This window comes from Phoca vitulina, unplaced genomic scaffold, assembly GCF_004348235.1.
Source record: "Phoca vitulina isolate PV1807 unplaced genomic scaffold, GSC_HSeal_1.0 scaffold65, whole genome shotgun sequence".
NCBI classification, from domain to species: Eukaryota; Metazoa; Chordata; class Mammalia; order Carnivora; family Phocidae; genus Phoca; species Phoca vitulina.
In genome coordinates this window covers 4,051,027-4,067,240 of record NW_022589768.1, presented here as the reverse complement: position 1 = coordinate 4,067,240, position 16,214 = coordinate 4,051,027, and the positions used below count along the sequence as shown (strand labels likewise).

Genomic DNA, 16,214 nt, shown 5'->3' with positions numbered 1-16,214 from the left:
GCCTTCATTTGATCAGTTTCGTCAAGTAAAATAAAAGCGAAAGCCTGGAAACCACAACCTTTAGGAAGAGAGCACCGTAAGAGGGTGGATTCATTCACTCGGAAATAGGAACCAGTTATGGCTACGTGCCAGGGGCTGGCTGGGGACACCGGAAGACTTGAGATTTGGTTTCTGTCCCCAGAGAAACTCTGAGTTTGTAGAGGATTTGGCTTTACATTCCAATGGGTGAGAATCGGAAAGAAAATTTCAAAAAATAAGCTTAAAATGCAATGAAGTAGGATAAACCTTATCAGATAAATTTTAAATAATCATTCTACAAGATGTGCTGTATCAGTAGATGCACAATGGAAACCGGCCCTGCCATTTATATCAACATTAGCCGGGGACAGAGGAGGAACCTTACACGGATGGGAAAGATGATTCAACACACGAGTGATACAACTTTAGTAAACAGAGGGAAACGAGTTTCAATCCTTACTACAAATGAGTAGCATGATGCACTTTCAATGAGGGAAAGGGGTACGTATGTTTTTTAAAAATCTGGATGCATGGTGCACCCCGGTGGCTCAGTCGGTTAAGCGTCTGCCTTCAGCTCAGGTCATGATCTCAGGGTCCTGGGATCAAGCCCCGCATCGGGCTCCCTGCTCCACGAGGAGCCTGCTTCTCCCTCTGCCTGCTGCTCCCCCTGCTTGCACGAGCTTTCTATCAAATAAATAAATAAAATCTATTAAAAAATAAATAAAAAATAAAAATCTGGATGCAAACGGAATTGAACATTTATCAAACTTCTGCTTGAGGTGAGAGGGTAATTATCTAAATTTGGAAGAAATAAAAATCACAGGAGTGACAGACTTGAATACACAACCTTGTAGAGCTTTTGAACAGAAAAGGGAAAAAACATGAAATCAGAAGAGAAACAACCACTGGGGGGGGAGGGGTGTTATCCATAGCTAGGCTTGTACCACAGAGAAAGGGCCATTATCTTTAGCAGAGAGAGTTTGTGCACACTAAAAAGGAAAATATGAAAAACCCAACAGATAAATGGCAAAATTCACAAATAAAAAAAACACAAAAAGTCAGCAACTGATAAAAAATGATTGTTTAGTCCCACTGGAAATGCAAATCAAAATAATGAGGTACTATTCTTTGCTTGCTAAATTAGCAAACATTAAATACAATTAGAATACCCAGTGTGGGCAAGATATTTCCAGGCCATTGTGCGGTGGCGCAAGCCCCACCGAGAAGCAATTTGGAAATGTGGATCATCAGTGAAAAAAGCATTCATACCCACTGACCTAGTGATATCACTTCTGGGAAAAGATTCTATGAAAAAAATTGAGAACATTAAAAAAAAAAAAGGCTTCAATACAAAGATGCTAATCCTATCATTATCTACAATAATGGAAACCTAGCAGTAACGAAAGAGCAGCAGAGGATTGTCCTTAGGTGAAAAATCCCCTGACTCCAAGTCTTCAGTTTTCTAATCTTCCCCCTTATTCTAAAAAAGCACATATGCTTGTGAATTTAGAAAGGGCAGCTTAGAAAAAAATATCTTTTAAACCTATAGTCCTATCACCCAGCGATACGCACTGACCACATACACTTCCAATAGCTTCCTATCTGTGTATATGCACCCATTACACATATTTTTTAAAAGATTTTATTTATTCAGAGAGAGAAAGAGAGAACGTGAGTGGGGGTGGAGGGGCAGAGGGAGAGAGAGAATCCCAAGCAGACTCTGCACTGAATGAGGAGCCCAACATGGGGGTTGATCTCACAACTCGGAGATCATGACCTGAGCTGAAATCCAGGGTCAGACGCTCAATGGACTGAGCCACCCAGGGGCCCCATGACACATATTTCAAAAATAGAATGATATACCTCATTTTATAGCCACTTTTGCAATTAACAGTATGACATTAATATTTCCATGCAATTACATGACTTTCTATTATAGCATCTGAATTGCCATGCATCATACTACCCTGAAGGATATACTGGAGTTTATTTCACCTGAATTCTTTTTTTTTTTTTTTTAAAGACTTTATCTACTTATTTGACAGAGAGAAAGACAGTGAGAGAGGGAACACAAGCAGGGGCAGAGGGAGAGGGAGAAGCAGGCTTCCCGCGGAGCAAGGAGCCCGATGCGGGGCTTGATCCCAGGACCCTGGGATCATGCCCTGAGCCGAAGGCAGCCGCTTAATGACTGAGCCACCCAGGCGCCCGTATTTCACCAGAATTCTTACTGCTGGACATTTGGATGGTGTTTTGGGGGTTTTTTTTGTTTTTTTTTTGCTTTTGCTGTTACAAATGATGCTGCAAGGAAAATCCTTACAGCTAAATCTGTGCTCAGTTAAAATTATTTCCTTAGAATAGATGCCAATAAATGGAACCAACAGATCAAAGGATATTCAAAGCACACAGGTTTCTGAAATGTATGCCAAATTTTCATGTCTTTACTTATTAGGATCACTTTCTGCAATTATTAAACTTGCAGTAACAATCCGTAAAAAAAAATTAAAATCATCATCTTTTTTATCATTATCATGCTAGAAAATGAAAGACTGTTGTTTGCTAGAAAAATGAAAGACTATTGTTTTATTTTTGGCCTTGGCCATCGAAGACCCTGTGGCAGACACTATTTGCTTATTCAGAAATCATTTCTTGTTTTCTCTTGGCTTAACAAAATCTCAAATTTGACTGGAGCAGGAAATTTCCTAGGTGGGAGAGAATGAGAACCAGTCTAAGCTGGTCATGGTAACTTAATTCTCACTCTCTTCCCCTCCTCCACCCCTCATCCCCCCATGGGAAGGTGGCCTAGGGACCCAAGACTGACTGTTAGACCCAAGGAGAAGTCTGCCAAGGGAGCTCACAGGGAAGCTGCTGTGGTACGACCCTTCTGCCTTCTCCCTGTTGCCATGAATGCAGATGTGATGGACAGAGCTTGAGAAGCCATCTTAGCATCATGAGGAAAAGGCCAATAAAAGAAACAATCGTGCAGAGCCCTCACACCCAACATCCTGGGGCCACCATATCAATGCTGGCAATGGCCTGCCTCAGGACTTCTGTTTTGTATGAAAAGAATAGCTCTATTTGTTTCAGTCCTGTTACTTGCAGCCCAAAGCATTCTCACTACAACATATCAAAAGAATGATTAATATCCCCTGCTTTAAGATTTATTTATTTATTTATTAGAGAGAGAGCATGAGATGGGGGAAGGGCAGAGGGAGAAGCAGACTCCCCGCCGAGCAAGGAGCCCGATGTGGGACTCGATCCCGGGACTCCAGGATCATGACCTGAGCCGAAGGCAGTCGCTTAACCAACTGAGCCACCCAGGCGCCCTATCCCCCGCTTTAAAACAACGACCCTTAAATCAGAAAGGGAGAAGATAGAGCAATGTTCTTCCAACTACACGGACTTGGTGAGGTGAACCTAAGGATACAAATTTGAATTACAGATGAAATGAAATTACAGATGAATTTAATGAAATCATTAAAATGGGTCAACAGCAAACGCCGTGTGTGTGTGTGTGTGTGGGTGTGTGTGTGTGAGAATCAATCACAGAGCACTAGCAACCCCACCCTGGATCACCTCCTTTGTGGCAGGATGTGCTTCCTTCTGTCTGTGATAAGTGACCTGGAACCAAACTCAGGACAATGACGTCTCAAGGTCAGCTGCCAGAAAGCACCTTCACTTTAACCACTGGCTCACTCCCACATCTGGATCTCCTTCCTTTTGTCTCTATTCGGCAGCTCTTCCCTTCATCAGCATGTGCAAGCCCCTTCCAAGGGTCTTCAGGAGGCCGAGGTACCACGTCCCCTCCGGTGGGTGGACAGACGAGCCCCGGTTGACCTCTGGGAATGTGCAGCAGCTGTTACTTTTGGAGAGCCCGTCTCAAGAGCAGAAAGCGTCCCTGTCACACTTCCAGGACTGTGGTGTGAAGGGGTCCTTAGGGTGGGAGCAGCGAAGACCAGGGTATCTATTTTCCTTCGGTGGGGGCGAGGGGTAGAGAGAGACGTGTGTATAACGTGTGCTTAAATGGAAGTAGCCACACCGGCGTTCCTTCGTCTAGCCTCGTTACAGGGTGTGATCACCGACCCTCCTCTAGGACGTGGGTGGCCGCTCTGTGGAGTCAGGAACAGGCAGCCACAGCTGTCCCCTCAGCCACACGCCTCGGGGGCCCTCAGGGCCGAGTCCCTCTCCGCCAGCTAACTGCCAGCCTCACTTGATGGTAATTCACCGGAGTGAGGCTAACCGTTCCCTTCACAGAGAAGGGGAAGAAGTTGACTCGAAACATCTTGAACAAAGGAGACGTGGGCTAAGCCTTGGTGACAACGGCAGGTGGCGGGGCGCACGGACACTCCAGCGCCGCCAGAGAAGCCGGAGTGGCTCGGGAGGACAGGGCCCTCCTCCTCAATGACAGCACATTTCCCTCTGCCTGGGAAAAATGAGGAGCGGCCGCTCGGGGAGGCAGGCATGGCCTGAGGTCTCCCCGGGTCTCAGGGGCACGAGGAAGTGAACTTTAACAATTTGTTCTGATTTTTGTTTTGAGTTCTTCCTGCTTTCGATTCTTTTCATTAAAAATGTTCCCCGTTTATGTTTCCTAGCTCTTCTGATTCCTCCAAAGATTGAAGAAGTTCTTCCAGGCAGCGGAGAGTGATTCTGTCAGACTGGGCTTCTGGAAGGCCTGGAGCCTCAGGCGGGGTCAGGGGCACGCGACCTCACAGCCCGCTGGGGCCCTGCCTCCCACGGGAGCCTCTGCGTCTCCACAGGCTTCCCCAGAGCTGTGAGGCCACCAGCCGGTGTGAGGAGGGGGTCCCCCCCACCCCGTCCCCGCCAGGCACTCCTTCAGAGGGAAAAGGCACCCAATCCCTGCTGCCCACCTCGGGCAGGGGTGCTGGTATCAGCTGTTCAACAAATCACCATCATACTTGCTTCCACGTCACAAAAATTCTCTGATTCTCACAGCCCTTGCTCTTCCTCGTTTCAGAAAATGGCAGTTCCATCCGTCCATCCGTCAGTTTGTCCTCATCCCAGAGCCCCTGCCGCCCACCGTCCACTCACCAAGTCCCACCAGCTCAGCTCTTCGGTAGTTCCCAAGTCTCTCTAGCTCCTACTCAGGCCCTCGTCATCCGTGATCTGGACCAGAACAGCCTGGTCTGCCGGGAAAATCTACCTACAACGCCGAGGTGATCAATCTGATCATTTTCCTTCTTGGCTTGAAATCCTTCACAGGCCACAGTCTCAAGCCCAGAGCCGGCCTCTGGCCACAGCCTTGCCCACCCCAAAACCCGTACACCCTATTCACAGCCCCCCTCCTGGGGAGTCATGGCTTTGCTCATGCTGCTGCTGTTATGTGGAGGATGATGGAGAAGGGAAATAAATCCTCCCCTGGGGGCATGACTTGGAACGGCTCCTTGTCCAGCGTGCTTGAGGCAGGTGGCCTGGGGTCAGGATCTGCACTGAACCCTGGGGAAATGGCCAGGGGCCTCACTGCCTGGGCAGGGACCGGGAAGAAAGCAAGCTGGAAGGTTAGTGACAAACAGATTTGGGAATAGTGACATCGGTGGAACCCGGGGGCCCAATGGAACTGGAGTCTGAAAAAACCCACATTCCACGTGAATGCTTGCAACTGGCTGAAAGTCTGTGTCCCCTTCAAATTCTCACGTTGAAATCCTAACCCCCAATGTGATGGATTAGGAGGTGGAGCCGCTGAGAGGTGATGAGGTCACGAGGGGGGAGCCCTCATAAATGGAACTGGCACCCTTATAAGAGACCCCATAGAGCTCACTTGCTCTCTTGCCAGCATGTGAGGGCACCGTGAGAAGTTGCGGGCCTTCCCCGGAAGCTGACGGCGCCGACACCCCGATCTCAGCCTTCCAGCCCCCGGAGCTCTGAGAAACCAGCTCGTGGCGTGTACAAGCCATCGGCGTGTGGCGTTTTGCTGTACCAGCCCGAGCGGACTAAGACGATGCTCTCCCGAACTGCACACCCCCGCACAAAGGGAATCCTTAAAACCAGGGGGCAGGAAGGGCCGACCTACGGACACCCAGGCCTTCTCCTCCTGCAGGCAGCCTAGGGCCTGGGGGCCCCTGTGACCCTGACTGCTCCCGCCCTCCAGGCCACCCCAACCTCTGACCTGCGAGGGCCCACTGCCAACCACAGTGATCCAGCTTGAGCCCCGAGTTCTGCATCGCACCCCTCAGTGACCAGCCAGCGGCTTAGTGAAAAGCTGACTGCACTGGGCCCCCTCATCCGGGGCAAACAGGGACTCATCCTCACGTGACGGACATGACGGTCTGTCGCGGCTATGCGGGCCCCGCTGCTCGGAGACCTGCTTAAGGTCGTCTATACCACACAGCGCTGCCTCAGACCAGCAAACTCACTGCTCCACAAACAAAATGGAAGCCAAGCATTCTTGGTCCTCCCACCTTAGAGAACTCTGCTGGGCCGTCTGCGGGAACACACACTTTCCAGAGTCGTGGGACGTGGTGCTTCCCCTCAGAGGAGAACTATACCCACAATTATACCCAATGACCTAGACTCAAGAAGTTTGCTTCCTTCCCTGTGTGTCAGGGCCCTGGCGAACTGGAGAGGAGGTTTTATTTATTATTAGTTTTTAAAGATTTTATTTATTTGAGAGACAGTGAGAGAGCACGAGCAGGGGGAGCGGCAGAGGGAGAAGCAGACTCCCTGCTGAGCAGCGAGCTGGACTCGGGGCTCGATCCCAGGACCCCAGGATCATGACCTGGGCCGAAGGCAGATGCTTAACTGACTGAGCCACCCAGGCGCCCCTGGAGGGGAGGTTTTGGTACCCAGGAAAGAAGGCTTCTATGAGCAGGTGGGCACGAGAGGGATGCTCAGGGTGCCACCAGGCCATTTTGGGTCTCTGGGGCTCCTTAGGGAGTGGCATCCCCATGGAAGTACGTGCAGATGCGGAAGAGGACCATCTGTGGGTGTCCTCCATCAGGGGCTCATTTCTGGCTGGAGGGAGGATGGCTGCATCTGCGGGCAGGGGCCTCCTTAGAGATGTGTGTGTGCACATAGCACACGCTCACGTGCTGGACAGATGCGAGGTGCAAATCCGAGGGCCCCTGCACGGTGGCTTCCTGACTTGTCTTCATCCCCCTTCTCTGAAAGCTGTCTTCAGCATACACAGGGAACAAGCAGCCAGGTCCATACTAAGTGACCCGGTCGAGTCCCCTGGAATCTGGAATTTTGTGAACGCCTCAGGGGACGGACCCCGGTCTGCATCCTCGGCACCTAGCACCACGTCGGCCCAGCCAGAGTTCGGTAAATATGTTCACGGCAACCGTCTAGAGAGAAACAAGTCCTGAAGCCGAGCTTCCTGAAGGCAGCCCGGCTCCAGCCCTTCCCTTCCCACTCTCCCTCGGATTCTGAGACCCTCTGACGTCCTTCCCGTAGTTCCTGGGTCCTGGAAAGCAGCCAGTGTTGCTTCCGAGCAATGCCTTGTCCACACCCGCACAGGCTCTTCCAGCAGCCTACACGGAAACCCACTCGCTCAGACAAGCCCTGGCCCCGCAGTCAGAGGCGCTCAGTCTGTTCCCGCAGACCTTGGGGTTCTCGATCCGCTCCTCAACACCTTTCTGACGGTCCACGGACTGTGTCCCAAGCCACTCAGAGAATCGAATCAAAGCTATGAATCCTTTCCCCAGAAAAAACAAGCGACCCGCACCCCAAACACTGTGTGACGTCGTAAGGGCTGCAGGGACCCCAGGGCGGGAGCTGCTCGCTGTCAGCATTCAGCAGCCCCTCCCTCTGCTACCGGGCACACGGGGGGCACAGGGATCGGGGGGCCCCACGCGGGGAAGGAACCACCGGCAGAGCGGTTTGCTGGGGCTGCGGCCTCGGGCTCTGCAGGAACACGTGTCACGTGAGCTTTCCCTCCCCAACGACGCCTCCACTTCGAGGCCCCTGGGGTCTCTAAAAGGGCGTCTGGTCGGGCAGCCGTGCGGCGCCAGAAGGACTAACATCAAGGACTGGAGAGGAATCCTGCTCGGCAGCGGCGCCGCTCACACCCCCGGCCTCCGGGGACCGACCGCGTTACCTTCGTCAGCTGCTGCTCCGAGGAGAACCCCAGGCCAAACACCGTGTTGGCTCTGCTGTCAGCCCACTGCCCGAACTTCTGCGACGTCTTGGTGAAGGTCATATTGGGTGTGATGGTGCTGTTTATAATCACCTGCAGGGAGAGCCAGAAGACCAGGAGGTGAACACTGGATCTGACACGGATGGAGGGCCTTACAAAGCCTCGGGCTGGTGCAGCTGGTGCCCAAGTGCGCGCCCCCCTCTGCCGCACCTGCCCCTGGGTCCCCTGGCACAGGCCATGCCGACTCGGACACACAACCACGGTAAGGGGTAATTTCAGAGGCTCGAAAACAGACCGTCGCTCTGAAATAAGATCTCACAGTCAGCGGGAGAAAGTCTGCCCTAAGGAGAGAACAGTATCCCAAACTGCTGTCTATTTCCTCAAAGCTCCCGCACATCAACGGCCCTTAAGGGCCACTAGCCACGCCGCACACTCTGGAGGAACTGCGCTGTGCACTTTTTTAAGCACCTGGAGCCACCGTGTGCAGCCTGAACAACTTAGAATCTCCGTCAGCGATGGGGGCTCGCTGTTTCCTGACAAGAAGAAGGTACGCTCCAATCGGGATAATCTGTGGACGGTTCATTGACAAAGAAAGTAACAGTAGAGGTACGAGCTGGGTATAGAGAAGCTGTCGGCCGTGGTGCAGGGACTGGGCGCTAAATGTTGCCCCCTCCTTGGCCTAAAAGGATGAGAGGAGGAAGAGGTTACAGGCTGGAAGGCCAGAGTCACGGAGAGCAGGCTGTCGTGACATACCCGTCCACGCACAGCGTCCCCCCGGTGGGGAGCCAGCAGAACAAACACCCTCGCTTCTCCCCCGTGGTCTCCTGCCACCAGCCAGCCCCAACCAGAAGCCAGAGGCCCCGTGGACCCAGGGCTGGAGTCTGCAGATCAGCCTCCCGGAGACCAGAGCAGGGCAGCAAGGGCACAGAACGAAGCTGCAGGGGTAAAAGGAGGATATCCAGCACGCGGCATGTTCACGCATCGATATCTACTGAGCATCTACCTGTCAGGCATTCTGTTAACCAAAGACAAGAGACGGATGAGTCAGGGTTCCCGATCCTCCCATTGCAGGAAGTCAGGAAGAGGGGAGAGACGTGTCAATAAATAATCCCCGAACGACTGATAAGTGTTAGTAAATAATCAACGATAGGCTCACGCTGGCAGAAACCCTTCGAAGCGCCACTGATAATTCCATTTTTTACAAACTGAAGGTACGTGGCAACTCCACGTCAAGCAGGTCTGTCGGCGCCACGGTCCCAACAGCAGTCGCTCCATTCGTGTCTTGGCGTCACATCTGGATTATTCTTGTAATATTTCAAACATTTTCAATCAGTGTACTTGTGATGGTGATCTGTGATCGCTAACTGCAACTCACCAAAAGCTCCGGGGACGGTTAGCATTTTTCTGCAATAAAGCATTTTTTTAATGAAGGTCTGTACTTCTCTCAAACGTCGTCCGATCGCACGCTCAGCGCCCAGCAGCGTGGTGTGAACGTACGATTATACTTCCTCGGGAAACCGCAGCACTCACTGGACGCGCTTTGTTGGGACATTTACTTTACTGCAGTGGTCTGGACCAAAGCCGCAGTATCTCTGAGGTGTGCCTATAAATATTCTGAAGGATGAACCTACTAGCAGTTTTACTTATTAAGGAAATGTGCGTTCTCAACAGTCAACTCTGAACACTTACAACTGATAAAACAGGGAAGAGAAAACGCTGACTAGCATGGCCTGGCTTTCCGTGGTAGGAACTTCAATTATTTTGCTGAAGGACAGACCTTCTGGACACAGATTCTTACCTTAACTAATAAAGAGAGCCAGGCAGGGAGTGAGAGTCACCTCTAGAAACAGAGGTATCAAAGCTATGTGTATATAAAAATGCCCCAGTTTTCTTTTTTTTTTTAAGATTTTATTTATTTGAGAGAGACAGAGAGAGAGAGAGCACGAGCAGGGGAAGAGGCAGATGGAGAGGGAGAAGCAGACTCCCCATGGAGCAGGGAGCCGGATGTGGGACTCGATCCCAGGACCCCGGGATCATGACCTGAGCCAAAGGCAGACGCTTCACTGACTGAGCCGCCCAGGCGCCCCCCTACTGAGTTTTCTAAGGAGGCATGAGCTCAAGTATAAACCTTGTTTATGTGGCAAACTAACTTCTGGAAGTTAATACTAAGAGCAGCAATTACTATTTATTGAGCACGTCTTGAGTGCTTTACTTGTATCAGCCCACGTGAGCCTGTGAGGTGGGACTATCCCCTCCGTGTCACCGAAGGAGAAAAGGACCTGGTAAGGAGCAGAGCCTAGAGATAAAACTCGGAACCTCTATACAACGTGCTTCTCGTTCTGTACCAGACGACCTCCCTTTGTCCCCACCCGCAAGATCCCGATGCCTCCACCGCACTCCGGGTTCTTTCCCTCTGACCGTGATAACTCCTAGAAGACCAAAGTCCACGTGAGTGAAGGCACATGATCAAGCATTTTCCAGATAACTGGATGCAAGCAGGGCGGGCCCAGAGCTCTGCCCGCGTCACCTGACACTATCAGAGATGGGGGCAGGGGAGTGGGGCGTGGAAAATGCGACCTAAACCAGGGACAAGCATAAAGGAATGCTTCTGGGACCACGAGGTTGGCTGGGGTCTGGCTCAGCCCCTGGGCAGGACTGAAACGGTGGAATCAAAACAGGCCTGGGGCAGGCGTGTGGCGGGGCGCTGGATCAGAGTGGATCAGGCCATCCCAGAAAGCCAACCCCCGTCAGCTCCGAATTACCAGAATCCTGGGAGGGCAAAGCAATCACCAGACTCATTCAGAAACCTGGATTCGTTCTAGATCTTTGTGCGCTTGTGCCTCTAGGCCGGCCTCCACATCCCCTCCCCAAAGCCCTCTTGAAAGGCAGAGGACGGAAGCGGAGCAGAGTATAGGACACAACTCTGAAGCTCACCCCAAACACACTGTCCCGGGTCAGTCAGGCTGGAATAATAAAGGCGAGGGCCCTTGGTATTTCTTTGCAATGAATACTTCCTAAGGCACTTTTTCATACAGTCTTCTATCTCATCCCCATTTTCACAGATGGGAAAACTGAGGCTCAACAAAGTCAAATAACATGTTCAAGGTCACACAACTAATAAGTGGTTAAAAGGAAAATAATGTATGTACTACTTACAAAGCAATGATTAACTGGTTTCAAGAGCTAAATCTGTATCCTGCTTGGGGGTTCATTCAGCTTCTCAAATCTGTAGACTCGATTTTCTTTTTTTTCGGAAAATTCTCAACCATTCTACGAATATTGCTTCTGCTCCGTCTTCTCTCCTCTCCTCTGGGACTCCAAGTACACAAATGCTAGACCTCCTGAGTGCATCCAACACGGTTTATGTTCTTACCAGTTTTTCACCCTGATTCTTGGTTCTCTCTGTTTCAATCTGGGTATGTTCTATTGGTCTGTCCTCCAGCGCACTAATCCTGGCTACTGATATATCCCATCTGCTGCTAAACCGAGTCATTGAACTCTTAATTTTAGACTTTGCATTTTTTTAGTTCTAGAATGTCCATTTGATTCTTTAAAAAAAAAAAAAAACATTCGAAGTCTTGGGGGGATATCCTCCTTCCTGTCACCTACTTTGTCCATTTTCCCCTCCATTTCTCTGACTCTATTAATTAATCATAGTTCTTTAGAAATCCTTGACGCTGACTCCAATGTCTGGATTATCTTGGAACCTGCTCCTACTAATCTGGGTTTTGCTTCTCTTGACTCTAGGCATATGGTCTTGCCTTTCTGGGGGTCCAGTCCTTTTTCACTGTACGGTGGGAAATGGGTATGAAAGAACTTGTTAGGATTCCATGTGACATTATTGCCTACAAGAGAAAGTTTCCCCCTTTTGTCCACAGGGAAGTAGGGAATATAGGAAATCCCTATTTCGCTCAGGGACGGAGCTGGGTCAGGGCCCGGTTTCCGTTCTGGTGAGGCTCGCTCTGCCTCTGCCTCACCTCTGTTTTTAGAGCAGGCCCACTAGGGCTTTCAGTTGGGATCCTGGCAGGTCTTTACCTCCTCTTCCCGGAAAGACTTTAGGGGATTCCATTCTGTTCGTCAGAGGTCCTCAGCTTTGCTCTGTAGCCTCCCAAATTTTAACCTCCAAATTCGGCAAACCTTCGAAGGAGAAACTGCCCATGTGCCTGGGGCCGCTCATCCACAATTCTGTCACTCAAGCTCCAAAATCCTTGCTGATCTGTATTTTCCCAGGGGCCAAGCATGGATTTTCAGCCTTCAGCTCCTCCCGCATCGGTGAGTGCCCTCCCCAGGGGAGGGGGCAGAGAGAGGCCCAGCATCGATTCCCCACTCTCTCTGGGGCTTTCATGCCTTTGCTGTTCTTTTCCAGACCCCTTGGCAAGGTCTTTGCTTTCTAAGCACTGTAAACATGAGGGCAATTTTACTCGACCTTTCAGAAACATTCAGCCTGTTTTGCTGTCATCATCTCTGGCAGTCCTCACCGCTCTGGAATTTTAGTCCCTCGTGTCCATGGTGTTTCTACGGTTTTCTTAAAGCCTTCCTTTCTTCCTTCCTTCCTTTCTTCTTTTAAGATTTTATTTAATTATTTGAGAGAGAGAGAGAGAAAGGGCACGAGTGATGGGGACAGAGGGCAGAGGGAGAAGCAGACTCCCCACTGAGCAGGGAGCCTGACCTGGGGACTTGATCCCAGGACCCTGGGATCATGAGCTGAGCTGAAGGCAGATGCTTCACCGACTGAGCCCCCCAGGCGCCCCTCTCCAACACCTTTCAACTGTCATTGTCTGGGTTCTGCTCTCAGCCGCCAGAAGGACCGCTGCGTGCTGGAATGTATATAATTTACTCCAAAGCGGAAGTGCTGACTCTGGGAAAGTTCGAAGAGATGCAATTTACTACGTGTCTCAGGTGACATTTTCTGCTGTGGGAAGAATGCAACCTCACACAGGTTGCTATTTATAGCAAGAAGCAAAACTGTACTGCGAGGCACCAATCTGGCTCGTTAGTATGACTTCCAGTGGGTGGCTCCGATCAGCTGCAGACATTCCTCAGAACCCCCAGCGCCCACTCCGAGCAAAGATCCCAGACCCCTAACCCACTGCCCAGCTCAGTCCTCCCCTTCTGTCACCCAGGCACAAGTGTGTCAGTGGGGAGGTGTCAGAACGCCCAGCCTGTGATTTAGTTCCTGATACTCCCCCCAACCTTATTCTCTTGTCTCATAAGAGAAGAGTCCAGAATTCAGCCACCCCAGTGCCTTCCTCACCCCCACCTCCACGGGCTCCTCCTACCCACACACCTGCACTGGGCACTCACTACCACAGACCAAGGGCAGACAGAAGGTCTATTCACTCTTAGAACACAAATTTCCGCTCCTCCAGGAACTCTTCATCAGAATATTGCAGGGGGGAGCACAATGTCCCCTCACTGCCTACTGACAGGCCCGCTCTGCTGTAGGATTGCTTTGACTCTGGTCCAGCACGGTTACCCTCCCTCTTTCATCAGCATCAAGGGGTCTGGGCATTTACTGAACACAGCCTACAGCATCCCCCAAGCTGGGGGTCAAGCGCACCCCCCTCACCGTGCTGCTCTTGCAATCCCTCAGGCTGGTTCCCTGCACCATGAAACACCTTGGCTGTCTCCTGACAGCTTACCAAAGGCTCTGGGGCTTCTAGAACTTTCTAGATTCAGAACAGAGGAAGAAAGGGGAAGGAAAGCCATCATGCACGTCTCCGTTACCCATTATGTGGCCACGGCTCACCAGAGGTAGCTGGTCTAAGCCATCTCCAGGCCACACTGGCGAGCCCATGTATGTAATCACAGAGACAACGGGCCAGTTATCGTGCCAGGACATCTGGTGCACTGACCTTCTCAAAAGCAGCAAGACTGACAGCGGGAGCAATCAAGCTGTCAAACATGAGCAAGCCCAGAGCCTCCTGCCTTCATTTCCCACCAACATGGGAACCTCATCCTGTGCTGACCAGTCTCCTGGGCAGACGGAGCTTCCAAGGATATGCTCCTTCTGGGTATGTTTCTCCCAGGCGCCCAGATCCTTTCTGGCTACCTGCTCTTGTACCTGGAACCCACCTAATGCTTCTGTTTCTCTTGAGACTCTTTCATTCTCCCCTGCCTGCATGAGGGAGCGAAAGAAGGCGGACCCCCGTGAAAAGCTCTTCTGTCTGCTCAGGGGAGTGCCTGGTGCGGCTGTGCGGGAGGGACATCCTGGGGTGCAGGGAGGACATGGCTCCCGAGGGAGGCTCAGCTCAGCTCTGGGCTCATGAACGGAGCCCTCTCTTGTGAGCCTGGAGAGAATGAGGTAGGGTGAGTCACTGCCATTAGCATTCTATACTCACCAAACTCACGGTCGGTCTGATGACACCAAGGCTGGGGCAAGGGCATGGGACAACGGGAGCTCTCAGAGATTGGTAAAGTCACTCTGAAAAACAATGTGGCTTTCTCTGATAAAGTTAGAGATGCACATTCCCTACCACCCAGCAATGCCACCACTAAGTACACACGTAAGAGAAATCTTTGCAGAGGCGTATCAGGAGAAATAAACCAGAATGTTCTCAGCGGCGGTGTTTGCAAAAACAAATGTTCCCCACCAGCGGAATGGGTAAACTGGTATATTCATACAACGAAATACTATCCCGCAGCGAAAACGGACCAAGGCTGCAGCCACCAACATGCACGAATCACAAAAACAGTGTTGGCAGGTGGTCGAAGGTACAAACGTCCTGCTGTAAGATAGATAAATATTAGGGATGGAATGTACAACATGAGGACTACAGCTAACACCGACGTGTGCTAGACGGGACAGTTGTCCAGGGCAGACCCTAAGAACGCTCACCACAAGGAGAAACTCTTCCTTTTTGTTGTATCTCTATGAAATGATGGACGGTGGCTGCACCCACTGAGGAACCCATTTCACAATATATGAAAATCAAACCGTCATGCCATACGCCTTAAGCTTAGTGATGTAGATCAATGATTTCTCAAAAAAAACTGGGGGAAAAAAACACCAACATTAAGCAAAAAAATCAAAAAGGAAATCACAAAAGGAGATACACAGTATGGGTCACAGGTGGGATTGTATTTATATAAAGGTCAAAAACAGGCAAAACTAAATAATATATTATTTAGGGCAAGAGTCAACAAACTCCAGCCCACAGGCCAAAGCCAGCCTGTGTTCTATTTTTGTAAATAAAGTTTTATTGGCACACAGCCACACCCATTCATTTCCATATTGGTCTACGGCTGTTTTCTTGCCATGAGAGAAAAGCTGAATAGCTAGACAGAGACTGTGCAGTTCACTAAAAAAAATTACTCTAAGGCCCTTTAGAGAAAAATGTTGCCAACCTCTGGTTTAAGGATACACACAGGCAGCAAAACCATAAAGAAAATGAAAGGACCACTTAATACAAATTTCAAGAGAGTGGGACCCTCTTGAGAGGCATATAATTAGGGACAGGCCCATAAAGGGACTTCGGAAGGAGTCGTAAAGGTCTGACGCTCCATGGGGCAGGCGGGTAGAGGAGCGTGCTCTTTATTATCAGGCATTAAACGGTCAGATAGACAGTAGTAAGTATGACAAAGTTGTCAGGGAGGCCAATCTTCACGGTTGAGCAGAGTTTCTGAAAAGAGGAGGTGGGGAGCCCTGCACTCAGGCCACTGGGGAATTGTGTTCGGGACAAAGGAGGTTCCAGGAGTGGTGGGTGTCTCCAGCGGAAGGGGACAGAGGAACAAGAGGAGAGGCCTGGGCAGAAGGCAGCACCAAGGAAGAGCAGGGGAAGGAGTTCAGGAGGCAGTGGGGATGATCCAGAGGGAACAAGACTAATGGGGTCCTGGGTGATGAGAAGGAGGGTGCTCTGTGGGCGGCAAATCCCACAGAATGAGTCAGCATGGTGGGGGAGGGGTGATGGCGAGTCTGGGGGGAAGGTGAAGCCCAGAAGGATGCTGCATGTAAACATCCTGGGGAACAGGCGTCAGTGGGAGCTCCTGTCTCCTATACACACCCCTGCCTCTTTTGTCAGTGATCTCGGGAACTTGCACAGAGGAAAAGAAAAAGACCCCCTAGTCGAAGCCCCAGCTCCCACGGGCCGCTGGGACCAAGTTCTCA

At 50.8% G+C, this 16,214-nt stretch overlaps 1 protein-coding gene across 9 annotated transcripts in view; it reads right to left on the bottom strand.

Moving 5' to 3' along the window:
• The window catches only part of HOMER2 (homer scaffold protein 2), a 114,648-nt gene that overhangs the window by 18,594 nt on the left and 79,840 nt on the right, over positions 1–16,214 (bottom strand). For 8 of the 9 annotated variants that reach the window (XM_032392009.1, XM_032392005.1, XM_032392011.1 and 5 more), the window contains one exon: positions 8,069–8,200. In XM_032392009.1, the coding sequence (XP_032247900.1) occupies positions 8,069–8,170 (102 nt within the window). In that variant the 5' untranslated portion in view covers positions 8,171–8,200. Of the gene's footprint in view, positions 1–8,068; positions 8,201–8,575; positions 8,787–16,214 lie in introns of all 9 variants that reach the window. The other variant, XM_032392012.1, reaches the window with a different exon arrangement.